Raw genomic sequence first — 14,099 nt, 5'->3', positions numbered from 1 at the left:
GCTGCTCCACACTCCAAAGTGTCTCAAAACCACCTCCACCGTTCTTCTAGAGAAACATGTGGAGAACTGGAAGTGTCAGGTCTTACTTAGCAGTGCACTAAGTGGGAAAATGAAAGGTATGGGTCAAGCATCAGCCTAAGTTGGACCGTTTCAGGCACATGATTTTTACCGCAGCACACACAGGTGAGCACATCTAAAAGGTGAATAAAGTTTATCCTACTGTACACATGGACTCTCATGCAGTCACTTTGAGATTTCGCTACACTCGATGTTTCAGCATAAGCATGTGGCTTATGCCCTCCACGCCTCCTTGAGGAGCAAAGATGATGGTAAGAAGAGGCCACAACTACTGGTGCAGCTTTTCTAAAACAGACCTTTGGGCTGTTGGGTGTGAGTATCAGGGTCTGGAAGTGTAACTATATATATATAGCGTGAGTGCACACATTGATGGTAACAATGTGAAAGCTACTTCCCTTAAAGATCCAGATGTTTCTGCCTTTCATACAACACTGTCACCCTCCCATCCACTCCTGCTTGGCCTGCTGGACCAGCACCTGCATCCTACACCCCAGGAAATGCCAGTTGCTACGGCTATCAGTTGTAGTTGTGGAAACGAAGAACACTCTTCAGTGCTACCATTCAAACCATTAAGACCCAGACAGGCCAGTTATAAACCACTGTGCTAGCCCACAAGAAACCGTTTTACAGATAGAGCACGTTGAGTGTTCAGTCGCTTTCTGCATTGCTGACAGGGCACTGTATTGCCAGCATGTCAATATCATCTGTAGATAGTTAATTCAGAAGGGTAACAGCTTAGCAGCAACGAGGTAAAATAAAAGGAGTGTTAGAATTTTACTGCATCATTGCTAATAAAAAAATTGACCAAGTAACTGATCAGGGCACTTAATGCCCGCCGAGAGCAGCACTGTACACTACTGACAGGCTCTACGTGCCTCGTGTCTACACCGTGTCTTTAATCTACTGAAATACAAGTTGTACAGCTCACATGAGTATTTGATCCTGGTCAGTATTTTATTCTATCTTGAGAGTGGCAGAGGAAGAAAGGGAGGACATCTTTTCAACCAAAAGTATCCACAGTCACAAAAGCAGGATATTCACTAGAAGACAACACCAGTGGCTGGTGTCCTTAGGTTGTCCAAGACTATGCTCTGAAGATGCTTTACATAAGGTGAGCAAGATGTCCAAAACAAGGCCAACTGTGGTGTAAGATGCAATTTACCCTTTAATTTCCTGTCTCAATTTCACCCAGCCACAGAGGATGACTAGGATTTCAGTATGAACCATTACCTAAATCATATAGTCGGTATGCAGATATATGTCTTTCTTTAAAAATTTACTTAAAAACTGCTTGAGCTGCAGGTCATACCAGTCTGATTTGGAGAGTGAAGGCAGTTCCAACAGTACAATAAAGACTTGTCTACAGGCAGGTAAACAAGAGTCTGCTAACAAAGGGGTAACAAAAGCTGCTGGCTGGGCTGCCAATGTTGCACACAAACTTTCATAGGATGAAGATGCTGTGGATGAGATCCAGGATGGGAAAACTGAGCCAACACCTGCTGCTGTTCTAATTTTTTTTTTTTTTTTTTTATTCTCCTCTCACAAGAGGGGGTGGGTAGACTATACAGAGGAGGGCTGTACAAAACTGGGCACTGGGCAGGCATTTCTTCAGCAGGCAATCCAGGCTCTACCTGTCCTTGAGCTCTCTTGTCACCCGCTTGGTGATGCGTCCACACATCAGGCCGATGAGGAAGAGTACACAGATGCCGACCGTGATCACAGAGAGTATGTAATTCTTGGACGGAGAGGTCATAACTTGCATGGCAAGGTCAGAAAAGCCTTCTGCTGGGGCAACCTGGAGGTGAGAAGGGAATAAATGAGCGTAGCTTTGCTTTCCATGCAACCCTCAGCCTTGGCATTTATCAAGTTTAGTCTCTGGTACTGCTGTGGCCTCCTGTCATTGTCAGACTTGGCCTGAGCCACAAACAGGCAGGCCTGCAACAATTTATCTGAAGGAACTGCTGCTCAGGAGAGCTTTGTAACAGGAAGTTCTCCTCACCCATTTCATTGCCCCAGACCTTCTCTACAGGAGACCAAGCCCTGTGTGCACAAAAGACTTAAATTCTGCACTGTTGAAGATGCATCCCAGACACAGAAAGTAAAATACCCAAGTTCAAAAAAAAAAAAAGACTTGTTTTCAATTTTTCTGTACAAAACTCAAAATGCTAAACTTCAGACATAAGAATTTCATCACAGTTCAAAAGTTTTTCATAAATAGCTTGTGACAGAAAGATCCAATGCACAAAAAGGGAAATCCTGCACATACTGACCTTTGCAGCATAGCTCCACATTTCAATACGATCATTAAGGCGTTTCTTGCATTCAGGCTGCAACCTCACACGTTTATCTTCCAGAGCTTCCATTAAACACGACATTTCTGTAATGTGCAGAAGATGGGTGTTACAAAATAGAAACAGTGGCTTCAACAACACATTACAGAAAGGCTGCTCGGAAGGGACACTTCAATTCTCGTAAAAGGTGACTGTTAAATAGCTTGCTAAACAGACCAGCCAGCCCGACAGGCTATACACAAAGCCCTGCTGTACCCTTGAAGCTAGCAATTTCACTAAGATTCATGATAAATGCTGCATTTTGAGACACAAGGAATTCTGACTTTCAAAAAACATTACAGTACATACCCAAGATGTAATTCATGTGATTTACAAGACATTTTATAAAGTCTTACACATTTGCACCTTCAAGGAGCTGTGTTCTATATTCCATGCCACTACCTTCCAGAGAGAACTGATTACATTCAGCTCAGCAGAAAACATAATGTTATCTCCTTAGGCTTGTTAAGGGTTTATTTTGATCAACAAAGTGTTTTGGAAAATTTTAACTTCCTGAGTTTTCACACTGTCCTGTGAAAGAAAACGGGATCACAATGTTCTGGGTGCCTAAGGAACGGCCTAGCTAACTCATAAGCTTATTTGAGACACCGACATAAAATTTTGTATTTTATACTTATGTTGCCTTACATGAATAATCCCTAACAGGACGCTTTCTGTTTTGCAACGAAAAGTTACTTTGTTCAAAAAGTTTGCAATGCTAACTCCAGACTTTCTAAACACAATTGTCAGTCCAAGAGGCAGATCGCCCTCTAAGCTACAGACTTCTGCACACCCTCAGTGCCAACACGTCAGAAAACACATGAAAAGAATTATGACAAAATAGGAATAAAGGATACCCAGAATTTCAGAAAGGCATTCAGTAACCAGCATGAAAGACGACAGTCAGGAAAATACTTAGCTGCTATTTTTAAAGCCAGATAAACTCAGAAAGATGGGAAAGTTCAGAACTGTTTTCCCCACTAGCTTTCCTTAAGCAGCCAGACATACTATGCAGCTAGCTAACGTAATAGCAGTAACAAAGTGCAAGAGCTTGCTTGACCTCAAACAGGAAAAGAATGGGTTAGGAAATACTTCAATAAATCATGTTTCAAGTGGCCTGAACTTGCTGAACTCAGTCTTGGAGGACTTGGAACAGTTGATTAAGTCTCAAAGCCTTGAGCTGTGTGAACTTAGAAAGCGTAGTAAAGATTACCTGTCGTCTGTAGTACTGGAAAAGAAAAACACTGACATATTTAAGCAAAGAAGAAAAAAAAGATCAAAGGATTTCAGTATTTTTGACAGATGAAATTAAACTGAAATCAAGTAGTCAACCATGGACAAAGACTGACAAAACGAAAGAACAGAGCTTGGGGAATAGCTATGAACGAATCTTGTGAAACCCAGTTGATTTGCTTAAGCAGCAGCTTATTTCTTTCTAGGGACACTTTTGATACAGTCTGACACAACACTGTTTTAAGTAAGCTTGGGAGCTTTATCTGGTCGGAAGCTGATACAGGGTGGGAGACAAACCTCACTGAAAAATGAGCCCATGGGCACCTCAGTCCATGTATATACTAAGAGCTCATTTTCAATGTGATTTAACTGAGGAAGGATTTCATAGAAGGGTTATGGATCTGGTATCACAGACTATTGTCAGAAACCATCTGAATGACGGAACATATGATAGACTCCTACAATTTGCAGATAACACTGCACTGATATTATATCAGGGTTGAAGAACAGGTCCCGCCTTCAACGTAAGGAAGGACTCTATACAGATCTTCTAGTGGCATCTACCACCTCTGCAGCTGCTCCACCCTATTACCCACAAAAAACTGGTGGAGGTATCTTGAACTTCACATAATGCTGGTAAGAAAATGCAGCTTAAGGCTCTCAGGACTGTGATACGAGTAAAGCATAAGCACTTACGGCGTCCTCTCCCTGGTGGAATGGCAGCACAGTGGTGTTTGATGTCTAGGGCACAGGCTGTGTGGAGCACTGGGTCAACAAATATATCTGCTTTGCTTTCTTTCAGCATGTTGAGCACTTCCTGGGGAGGGGAAAATTACAAGTACATCTCAAAAAAGGAGAAAAAAAATTCACACTGCTCAATGTTTCTGAAAGGTGCATCATCTTTTTAAATCCAGGATCATGAGAAAAAAACACCACTGTCCCTGGATGAGGCTATGAAAGCTCGTTTAGGCTGGATTAAATGTCCTGGTTTATAAGGGTTACCGTAGTTATGTTCACTAAAATACCCGTATTAAAGTACAAAGTCAATATGCCCGGGCTACTTGAGTTAGAAATAAGGTGCCACAGCCATGGGGCAATTCCTACAGCCCTGGGGCACAGCCAGTGCCTAGGCCATACCCAGCACTCAGGAAGCCTGCAACGGAGACAGCAACAGAAAACAGGTTAGTAACAAGAAACTTTGGCAACCATAATCAAGAAAGAATCCAAGTCTAGAAATGCAAAGGAGGCACTGTCGGCACAATCTTCACCGGCACATTGAAACTGAATTGCTGCAGGCCAGAACTAAGATGCATAAGGAAATTTGCAGAGCTCTGGCTTCATACTAGCTAGAACATGGCCAGGGCTGCGATCTGGAAGAAAAATCAGACTTCTGCAGGGATGGGATATCTTTTAGAGCACATTCATTTTATTTCCTTTACCTTCTTGCACATTTCTGTTTTTATTTTCAGCAGATTCACTTTCAGACATTCTTCCACCTGCCCAGTCTGCTCCTGAGCTGCTGCTTCTTCTGCACATAAGCTGGAAATCTATTTTGAAGAAGTATTTTAACATAAGTAGTTCACAACAATCATTCTGCCTCTTGGCACATTTATATCTCAATACATTAGCTCATCACAGGGTGCAGCTACAGAACACATGACGAGATACTTCCCCCCTCAGAATCCCCAGAGCCAAATGCAGCCTGGCTCATGCAATATGCATACCCTTCGAAACCCAACAGCAAAAAGTCGATATTGCTTTACTAAGGAGGAAGGCTGGGAGGAAAACAGCATAGAAATAATGTTAATATATGAAATAAGCAATACTTAAGGCATAGCTGATTCAGCTATTGAAAGTAAAAGCTCAAAAACCTGACTGTACTCCAGGTTAAGGTTGACAAGACCAGAAAACTAATTTATTTTTTTTTAACAGGAAAGCAGTATTTTTCCCGTAGCACAAGTATTGCTGAAATCCCAGATGAAAAAATTAACTTCATATTAGCACTGCAGAGGAAACTGCAATTCTTGCATATTGGCAAAAGTCACAAGCGGAGAACCTGACTATCTAGGAACAGTTCAAAGGGGTTTTATGGGGTTTTTTTTGGTTGGCTTCATTATCAGGAGAGCTCATGTTTTAAGAAACAAACATCTGTTATGTGAAGGGACTTCATGAAACATGAGAAGAGTTTTCATCCTGAGTAAGTAGGTGCAGAGCTACTTTTCCTACCTCTTCAGAACAGTGCATCTGAAGTTGGGGATCCAGCCGATAATCAAGAGCTGATTCCTGGATTATCACTCGAATTTGGTCCTCGCAGTCTGGAGAGAGACGCTATTAAGCGGAGAAAGTCATTAACGCACTCAAGGACCTTTATTTTCATAAATCAATCACCTTGCATTTTAACTTACGTATTCTGTAATACTTATATGGAAGTGTAAAAAAATTTGTTTACATACAGTCTGCTTGTTACCTACACTGAACACACGACAAGCCCAAGTTTGATTTGTTATTCAGTGACTCTTGCTCAGCACAAACCTGCAGAGTTTCTTACTTTGCATGCATCAGCTCCACTCACCTGGTCTGCATATTTCAACTTCAGGCATGAGATGACTTGCCCTTCCAACTCTGTATCATCCTTGGCCCTGTTCAGGATATTCTGGCAGAATTTCGGTATGTCTGCTTTGCACGCCTTCCTGAGCACTGGATTTAAGCGGTAATCTAACCAGGAAAGATAACAGAACTTCATTAGAGTACACATCTCTTCAGATGACAGAACATAACACTTCAAAGAGATTTCACAGAAATTTCCTGGATGGCATTGTACCACCAATTAATTTAATTTCGGGAGGAAATAGTGTTTTTTCACAACATAATTTTAACTGGTGAGGTAAGAGCTTCAGGAATAAAGTGGATCAAATAACACATGCTGACCCTCAAGAACCTGACTGAATAAAGTCAGTGTGTGCACTGACAACCATGAAGGAAATGAAAACAATGTGAATATTCTTCCAGCCATGCAGATCACTCAACAGCTCAGGCAGGCAAGTTTTTTCCAAAGATGATACCTGTGTTCTGTGTAATCTGGCGCTTGGTAATCATTTGCTTGCATTTAGGATCCATCACTTCACTGTTCTTGTTTTGTTTCAAACACTGCAACATATTTTTTGAGTCTGCCTCTGGACAAAACCGCTACCAAAGAAACAAAAATAACCAAAGTTTCATCACTAAACACTTGAAAAACAAACCCCAAACAAAACAACCAATTATATTCATGAAAAACAACAACCACTTGCCCAAGCCAGAGGTATACAGACACACGCCCTAGCCCCAACACCTCCTGTTAACAAGAACAGTGCTATTCCAAATCAACTGTGGGGATGGATATCTCTGTTACGGACTGTGCACTAAGCCGTACAGCCTCAACTGGCTTCTAGGCACCAGCTTGTGTTGGCAGTATCAAAAGCAATTTGCCTTTATTTTCTATTCTTAAGTTACAGCACACACCTACCAAATTAGGTCTCACACCCAACTACTTCCACTCCCCCTTTATTCCAGAAACTAAAATGAGAATCTTTAAAAGTCCATACAGATACTGCTGTTCTGCATAAATGCTGGCTGAACAAAGCAACAGGTAGTCTTCGTTAGTAACATTCGGGACAAAGACCATATGGAATGAGAAAGCAGAGAAGAGCCCACTGGTACTAATTTTCCCATTCCCGCTCAGAATGAGATAGTTAACCAGCTTACCAAAATTCAGATCAAGGTACTAATTTCTTTTGTTACAAACTAATTCAATGGGTGTAAGATAAGGCTGTTGCATCTTCTAATCTTCATGATTTTGCTGAGATTACAGGTCTTTTTAAAAAAGCATGAGTCTGTATTGAAGAGCAATAAATTCTCAAGACGTTCTGCTCTGGCCACAGTATGGAGTCAGGGTACTGCATACAGGCCACACATACTTGTGTTTCAGGGCTTGCAATTTTGGCTACTGTGCAAGTAGTATCTCGTCCTGTGCAATACTGTCTTGTATTAACATTCACTGCTGCTTGAATTAACATTCACGAGGTAGCCCTTTAAGCCAGCATTTCTAATTCTAAATTTTGCATGACTTTGCCTGCTTTATTAGTTTGACAGAAGTCTGTATGCACCAGGTCAGCAGTAAAGTGAAGATGTTACTCCTCTCTGTAATTATAACTTCTTCACCTTTGCTAAAAGCCAATCCAAACCCAAGCCAACTGGATGAAAACTGCATTAGAAGCCTCAGCACAGACTTCCTCCTCAACTCTGCTGGCAATTGGTAAGACAAATTTATTAGTGCACAGGCTTTAATCAGATATGTGGAGGAAGTAAAGTTGAAAGAGAAGAGTCCTGAAGAAAACTCAGCATGATTCACAGTTAAGACACTAATTACTTTGGGAGGTGGGGGAGGAAGCAATCAAACTTCCAAGCCACCACAGCACCAAACCACCACAGCAGTCTTGTAAAAAGCTTTTATGGGAAGCTCAAAACCGAGAGAGCTCTTATATCCCAACCTCACCCTCTTAAATCAGCACGTTACCATTACCTTGATCATCTGCTTGCAGACTCTCATGAGTGTGTAGTCCAGTTCTGGATCCATCATCTCTGTCTCCTGCAGTTTAAACACCTTCTGGTGGCATCGGGTACTCAACTGCTTCTTGATTTCTTTCAGGCATTCAATAATCTATGAGAGTGTTACAACCACAACAGACATGTTGACAAAATTCTGTCATATGCTGCTCAAAACACACAGCTATGTGTACTCCAATGCCTATCTTCACCTGATTTGTGCAGTTAAGTTCCCAACGCTTGGATTTTATCAAAACTCATTACCCGTGCTTAGCTCCAGGATGTACTTTAAGCTCATCTTCTCACAAAGATTTAACGAGATGGAAATGGACTTACTCCAAAACCCCAAACCTCATCTTGCAGACATTATGCCTAAGACATCTTCAGCAACATTTGCAGTAACCAGCTGCTAATAGCATAAAACTAGCATTAACTGCAGAATGAAGGGCTCACAGCATTGTATTCACCCAGTATTAATACTTGTGAACCAGTGAAAAAAAGATTTAACATTTCAAAATACTGCCAAAAGATTTCAGTGATATCAAAATGAAAATCTAAAGCTGCACTCACAGGGGCAAAAGCCTTCTTCAGAAGTTTTCTGAAATGAAAGTACAAATTAAATTGTAAATTATTAATAAAATCCATTACCTGAGCATTGCCATAGGGCACGTTCTGGCAGTAATTCTTGATGTCACTTTTACAAGCCTCATAGAGCTCTGGTTCAAGTCTGATATCCTCGGTCTGCAGGATAAATTACAGTATGAACTTTTAAGTAGCACTCTAAAGACTAATTTACTTTGTTCACGTATTAACTACAACCCTCCACTCACAAAAAAAGCAAGCAACTCTCACAGTAGGTAGGTCCATTTCTTTGAATGTAGGGGTCTTGGCTGTGAGAAGTGGTGTTAGTGGGAAATCAGCTTTGCAAATCCATGCAGTGATCAGTTGGCTTTTTACACTCAAAGAAAGGGCTTAAACCAAATTTTAGAGCTGGTAATTTGCTCCCACTGCTCCTCCTAAAAGGGCATCAACACCAATGTCCAAGACAACTAAAATCTTTTAATGTGAAAGCTAAACATCATATTAATAGCCACCCATCTACTGGGTGATCTAGAGGATGTTAATAAAGCTTCCTGCTTTTAACAATGCTCAGCATTTGGATTATTCCATACAAAGGCAAGAGTGCTGCCTCTTCTGATATGGGCCTGTTTAAGGTGAAGCTTTAACAGTCAAACAATATATACCAGACAAAGGCCTTAAGAGTTCATTGCTGCAAGCACTGCAGCCAGGAAGCTGAGAGGCAGCCTTGCCTACAGAACAAATACTACTCCTGTTTATCCACTGAGCAACTTAAGAGCAGCTGCAGTCAAGTTGCTTCATCTGTGCTTGTTTCCTCAGCCTGTAAAATGAAGCTTTTATTCTCTCCTAGAGGACTTTAAGGACATCAGCACGTGTTGCATGTCACTATCTAACACTAAAGATAATCACTTTAGCTGAAATTCCAATGACCATTTAGCTTGCTTTAGCCTTCGCGAGACTATATTTAAGGCATTAAAGCAGACAATCATTACTTTCACCGTGAAGGGCAATTGAGCCTCGTATTGTAAGAAGACTAGAAAAAATAAATTAGGTATGTCTTACAAATTAGCTTCCTTTTTTTTCCAGGGAGGACAAACCAGGAAGCTTTAATTGAAGGACCTCACTAGAAGATGGGCAGATCAAGAGTTTCATGTATGCTTACCATCTCTAGCTCCTCAACACGCAGCTGTTTGCGGCACTTCAGAGAGACCCTGTGCTCCTTGGCATCCTGCAAAGTATCATTGCGCACAGTTGTGCTCAGACAGATCACTACATCCACCCTGCAGAAAAGAAAACAGCTTTTTTTACTCATAGACCCTTCACTCAGATCAGCCAAGATTGGTGTTGGATCACCACATTGGAGAAACAGACCCCAAGAATCCAAACACAACGAAGTCCTTGTGGACCTGTGCTTACTTCTGGCCTGGGTACAGCTCTATGTAGAGTAACTGGATCCCAATTAAAACCTAAATCTGATGCTGTCTAATTGGAGTCTAGATCAGCAGACAGGAAGATAATCAAAATGCCAGCACACCCCTGCCCAGCAAGACCTCTGCTCTTAAGTCACATGAGCACTTTAGCAAAGCTTTACTTAATCTAAGAAATAGACGAAGGTGAATACCCACATGGCACTGCAAGAAATCCTTTTGCATTATGGGAAGGACATTTATATCATAAAATGCAAATAGTCTTGCTATCCACGAATAGGCTTGACCTTGTGTGTAATTCAGCCTTATGTCATTGCAGTAGGCTATTAAAAAACCTCTTATACCAAAATGAATAAACCAGCTAAAACAAGTGGGTTATTTCCCCTTCCCAGAGCAGCAACTGGAACAACAGTAACCTGCATCTTAGAAGATGATAAATCTAGCAAGGACATAAAACATCCTGGGACACACAGACCACTAATTGTAATTGTTAGCTATTTTCTAAGCAAGAAAAATACAGAGGACAGACTTGTATGCAAGAGTAAAACAGAGTCATTTTTGAAGAGGCAGGCAATGCCTCTACCTTAAGCATCTGCAGAATGCAGTCACTAAGTTTTCACACACAAAACAATCAGCCTTTAAAGGAAATCCAGCATTTTCTGTCCTGTCATGAAACATCCTCTGACTTTATTAAGTATTTATACGTTCACATTGCTGTTTGGTCAGGTGCTACATACTTTTTTTTGATGTTGGGGCAAAGTTTCAGCACATCCTCCTTGCAAGCCATTTTAAACTTGTACGAGAACCTAAAATCTTTCATTTGAACCTGCAAGACAGAAATGAGGAAAAAACCCAAACTTTGGTCACCTGGAAGGAAAAAAGAATAATGAAAAGTGCTACCCAGAAGAACCTTGTTGAATTGTACAATCAGCAAATGCTTTTGTCCAAAACTTATTGATGAGGAAGCAAGAGGAAATGCTGCACTGCCGCAGAAGGTGGGACCCTATCTACCACACACCAGGGAGGAAGGAGAGCCGGAAAATAAATCATCTCCAGAAGCAACCATTTATGACCAGACATGCAAGTACAACTGTCTGAATTTACAAGAAAACTTTAAATACAGTGGGAAATCAATCTCAAGGAAGGAGAGGTTTCATAACTAGCTAATTCCTGTCACCACCCTCAATGAACAGAACAGGTTTCCACTGATAGCAGAGAAAAGTGTATCTTACCAGCTGGAAATGAGTAACTCCGATTGCACATTTTTCATTCATTTCCTTCTGGTGTTTGTTCTGTATTAGACACTCCATCAGGTCCCCGGAATCAATCTGGTTATCTGCAACCTCCTGAAGAAGTGATGAAAGGCTTGAAAGTCATGATTTTCATACTCATTTAGCCCACTGTGACCAGGAAGTAATGGAACTTACAGTCTTGCTCTCTATTGTGAGCTTACACTCACCACCAATAGACCACCCTAGAGCTGTACCGCCCAACTCCACCACATAACTATATTTATAGATGTAGTTCAGAAAAGAACCATCCCAGGCACATGCACACTTTAGACTCAGGAGAACATCCTGTAGAGACTCAATGCTTACTCGACGTATTAGTTGGATGCCTTCATTGCTATCAAACTACTCAATGCTAGAGCAACCTAAGAAGTTTTTTCAGCAGTACTGAGCAGGTGCACAGAGTGCACTGGCTAGACACACTGCTTGCAGGCAAGGCAAAAGGAAAAAAGTTTGGTTTTCTTACTGATTTTTCCAATTACAGGGCAATTTTCATCTTCAAACACTAGCTTTTATGCTAGGGCTCTGACAGCAGAAGCACTAGATGGAACTAAGAATTTTTACTTTAGGGTGGTTTTTTAATTAAAGACTTTTGTAACTGTTTACCTGATTTTACTTTTGAAGTATTTCAAGTACACCAAGAACTAATATTTAAAACCTCTAACCTTCCCCCCCACCCCCCCCCGTCTTTTTCCCCAAAAGATATTCACACTGTTACAGAGCACTCACATGACAGAACGTCTGGATAATGGGCTCACACGCTCTCATCAGCAAGGCTTCAATTTGAATGTCCTGCAAAAAAACATGCAGTATTTTGTTTTCACAGTGAATGGACAAGAAAAAAGGCTCTGGGAAAAAACCCACCTGTGGTAACAAGTTAAACTGAACTCAGCTTACAGGGATTTGAAAGATGTTATTCAGCCAGCTTTGCCCTTCAGTTCTGGAAATCCTATGGTTCACCCTTACCAACAACATAGTAAACGTTAAGACAAGCCTTCCAGCTCAAGGGAAGAGCCTGGTCTCCACCAAAACTCATTCCTTGGGTAATGTGGCCAATCTCCTCTGAATTGGATGCTACGGCACTAGAAAAACTACCACCTAAGTGTAAGGTGATAAGGTTTATGACAGTTCCGAGCAAACCATTTTGTAACCATTGGAAGGAAGCCTTCCCTAGGGCACAACGTAAATTTTAAGAGACATGGGAAACAGTTTGGGGCAAGACAGTTAAATATGCAGCTTCATAACACGAGTAAAGCTGCTGACCTCACTGAAAACCTAGCAGCTATTTCTTGCAAAATTTTGGGGATGGAAGGAGGGAAGCTGCAATATAGTACTCAAAACTACTTGCAAGCAAGACCAAAAACAAAGTCCCATGACATATCTTGACTTGTATCAAAGGTCACTTGGTTACCTGTGCAAGAAATCTTAGCTTCAGTACCATAAGCGAATTTTTTAATCAGGAGAAATGTCATCACCAGCCTAGTCTGAACTGTTGCTCATTTTTCTTCCTCAAGAACACCTCATGAAAATCTCCATTGTATGGGGTAAAAATAATGGTCTCTGTCTGATCTCAGAGAGCTACACTGCTGCAGGTACTCTGACCTCATTTTTTTTCATCACTATCAAAATGACATGCTCAACTAGTCTCTTTATCCCAGGCTGAAAACTGCTCACCTCTGACTCCAGCTCAGTGAGGTTTCCCACTATGTCTCTGCAATCAGGCACTAAGTCATCAAGATGGTCCTGAAGGCATTCCAGCTCCTACAAAAACAGACATTTTAGTGTGTGATCCAAGAACCCAAGTTGAACATTTGGGCTTGAAATACTGTAACACATGTGAAACTGCCCTCCTCCTTGTAAAGTCGTATGTCTCATTTAATCCCATTCCTCTACTGGCACTCCCAGAATACATATACATAGCAGTGATCGAGGATGTTGGTCTAGGATGTTACTGCTTGTTCTCAAAAGCCGCATGATAATGTGCTTTCACTTCTGGAATAACGTATTTAATTCGCCCTTTGCATAACCTTAATGAGAGGCTGATTATCCAAGCTACAACCTATGATTGGCATGTCAAAAAGACAATGGCATACTGCATCTGCTGTTGAATGGCTCCTTCCCTACAGCTCTGCAGGGGCACAGCAATTTAACATGAGTCTTGAAACTTTGTTAAGTAGCAGCAGATGTTAGTTCAGTTCTGTATAAACACAGGAAGCATGTCAGTATTTGCTAAATGGAAACAGGATAAAGTTTATGTGGGAAATGCCAAACTTGTAATAGAATATTACAAATAAGAGCCAGGGTGGGGTGGGGTTACTTCACTGAAGTCCTGCTTGTTAACTATGCCCTTCCCCTTCTCATTCCACTACCCTTTTCAACCTACTGAAGCCACGCAGTAGGTACAAAGCTGCTTCATATCGCCTTCATCCCTAAGTCTAGCGTAGATTACATTTCAAACTGCACTCATTTTTAATTTAGTCTCAGCTATAAAGAGACAGCTAACAAGATGTCCCTTTATCCCCTTTTTGCCCTTCCCACCCCTCCAACTTTGCAAATGAAGTAGAAACGTTCCTGTGTAT

The 14,099-nt window shown here is 41.3% G+C and overlaps 1 protein-coding gene across 1 annotated transcript in view; it reads right to left on the bottom strand.

Moving 5' to 3' along the window:
* Positions 1-858: 858 nt before the first annotated feature.
* Positions 859-14,099, bottom strand: part of GLG1 (golgi glycoprotein 1) — an 82,589-nt gene continuing 69,348 nt past the window's right edge. The window contains exons 13-26 of the mRNA XM_040615049.1: positions 13,195-13,281; positions 12,250-12,312; positions 11,464-11,577; positions 10,969-11,057; positions 9,967-10,084; positions 8,874-8,966; positions 8,203-8,340; positions 6,704-6,827; positions 6,214-6,356; positions 5,868-5,969; positions 5,081-5,188; positions 4,338-4,458; positions 2,349-2,455; positions 859-1,873 (exon numbers count right to left, since the gene is read on the bottom strand). Of these exons, the coding sequence (XP_040470983.1) occupies positions 1,706-1,873; positions 2,349-2,455; positions 4,338-4,458; positions 5,081-5,188; positions 5,868-5,969; positions 6,214-6,356; positions 6,704-6,827; positions 8,203-8,340; positions 8,874-8,966; positions 9,967-10,084; positions 10,969-11,057; positions 11,464-11,577; positions 12,250-12,312; positions 13,195-13,281 (1,575 nt within the window). The 3' untranslated portion in view covers positions 859-1,705. The remainder of the gene's footprint in view (positions 1,874-2,348; positions 2,456-4,337; positions 4,459-5,080; positions 5,189-5,867; positions 5,970-6,213; positions 6,357-6,703; positions 6,828-8,202; positions 8,341-8,873; positions 8,967-9,966; positions 10,085-10,968; positions 11,058-11,463; positions 11,578-12,249; positions 12,313-13,194; positions 13,282-14,099) is intronic.

The sequence above is a fragment of the Falco naumanni genome, chromosome 15 (genome assembly GCF_017639655.2).
Source record: "Falco naumanni isolate bFalNau1 chromosome 15, bFalNau1.pat, whole genome shotgun sequence".
Lineage (NCBI taxonomy): Eukaryota > Metazoa > Chordata > Aves > Falconiformes > Falconidae > Falco > Falco naumanni.
Note: the sequence above shows the minus strand (reverse complement) of the source record. Positions and strands in the feature narration are given on the sequence as shown.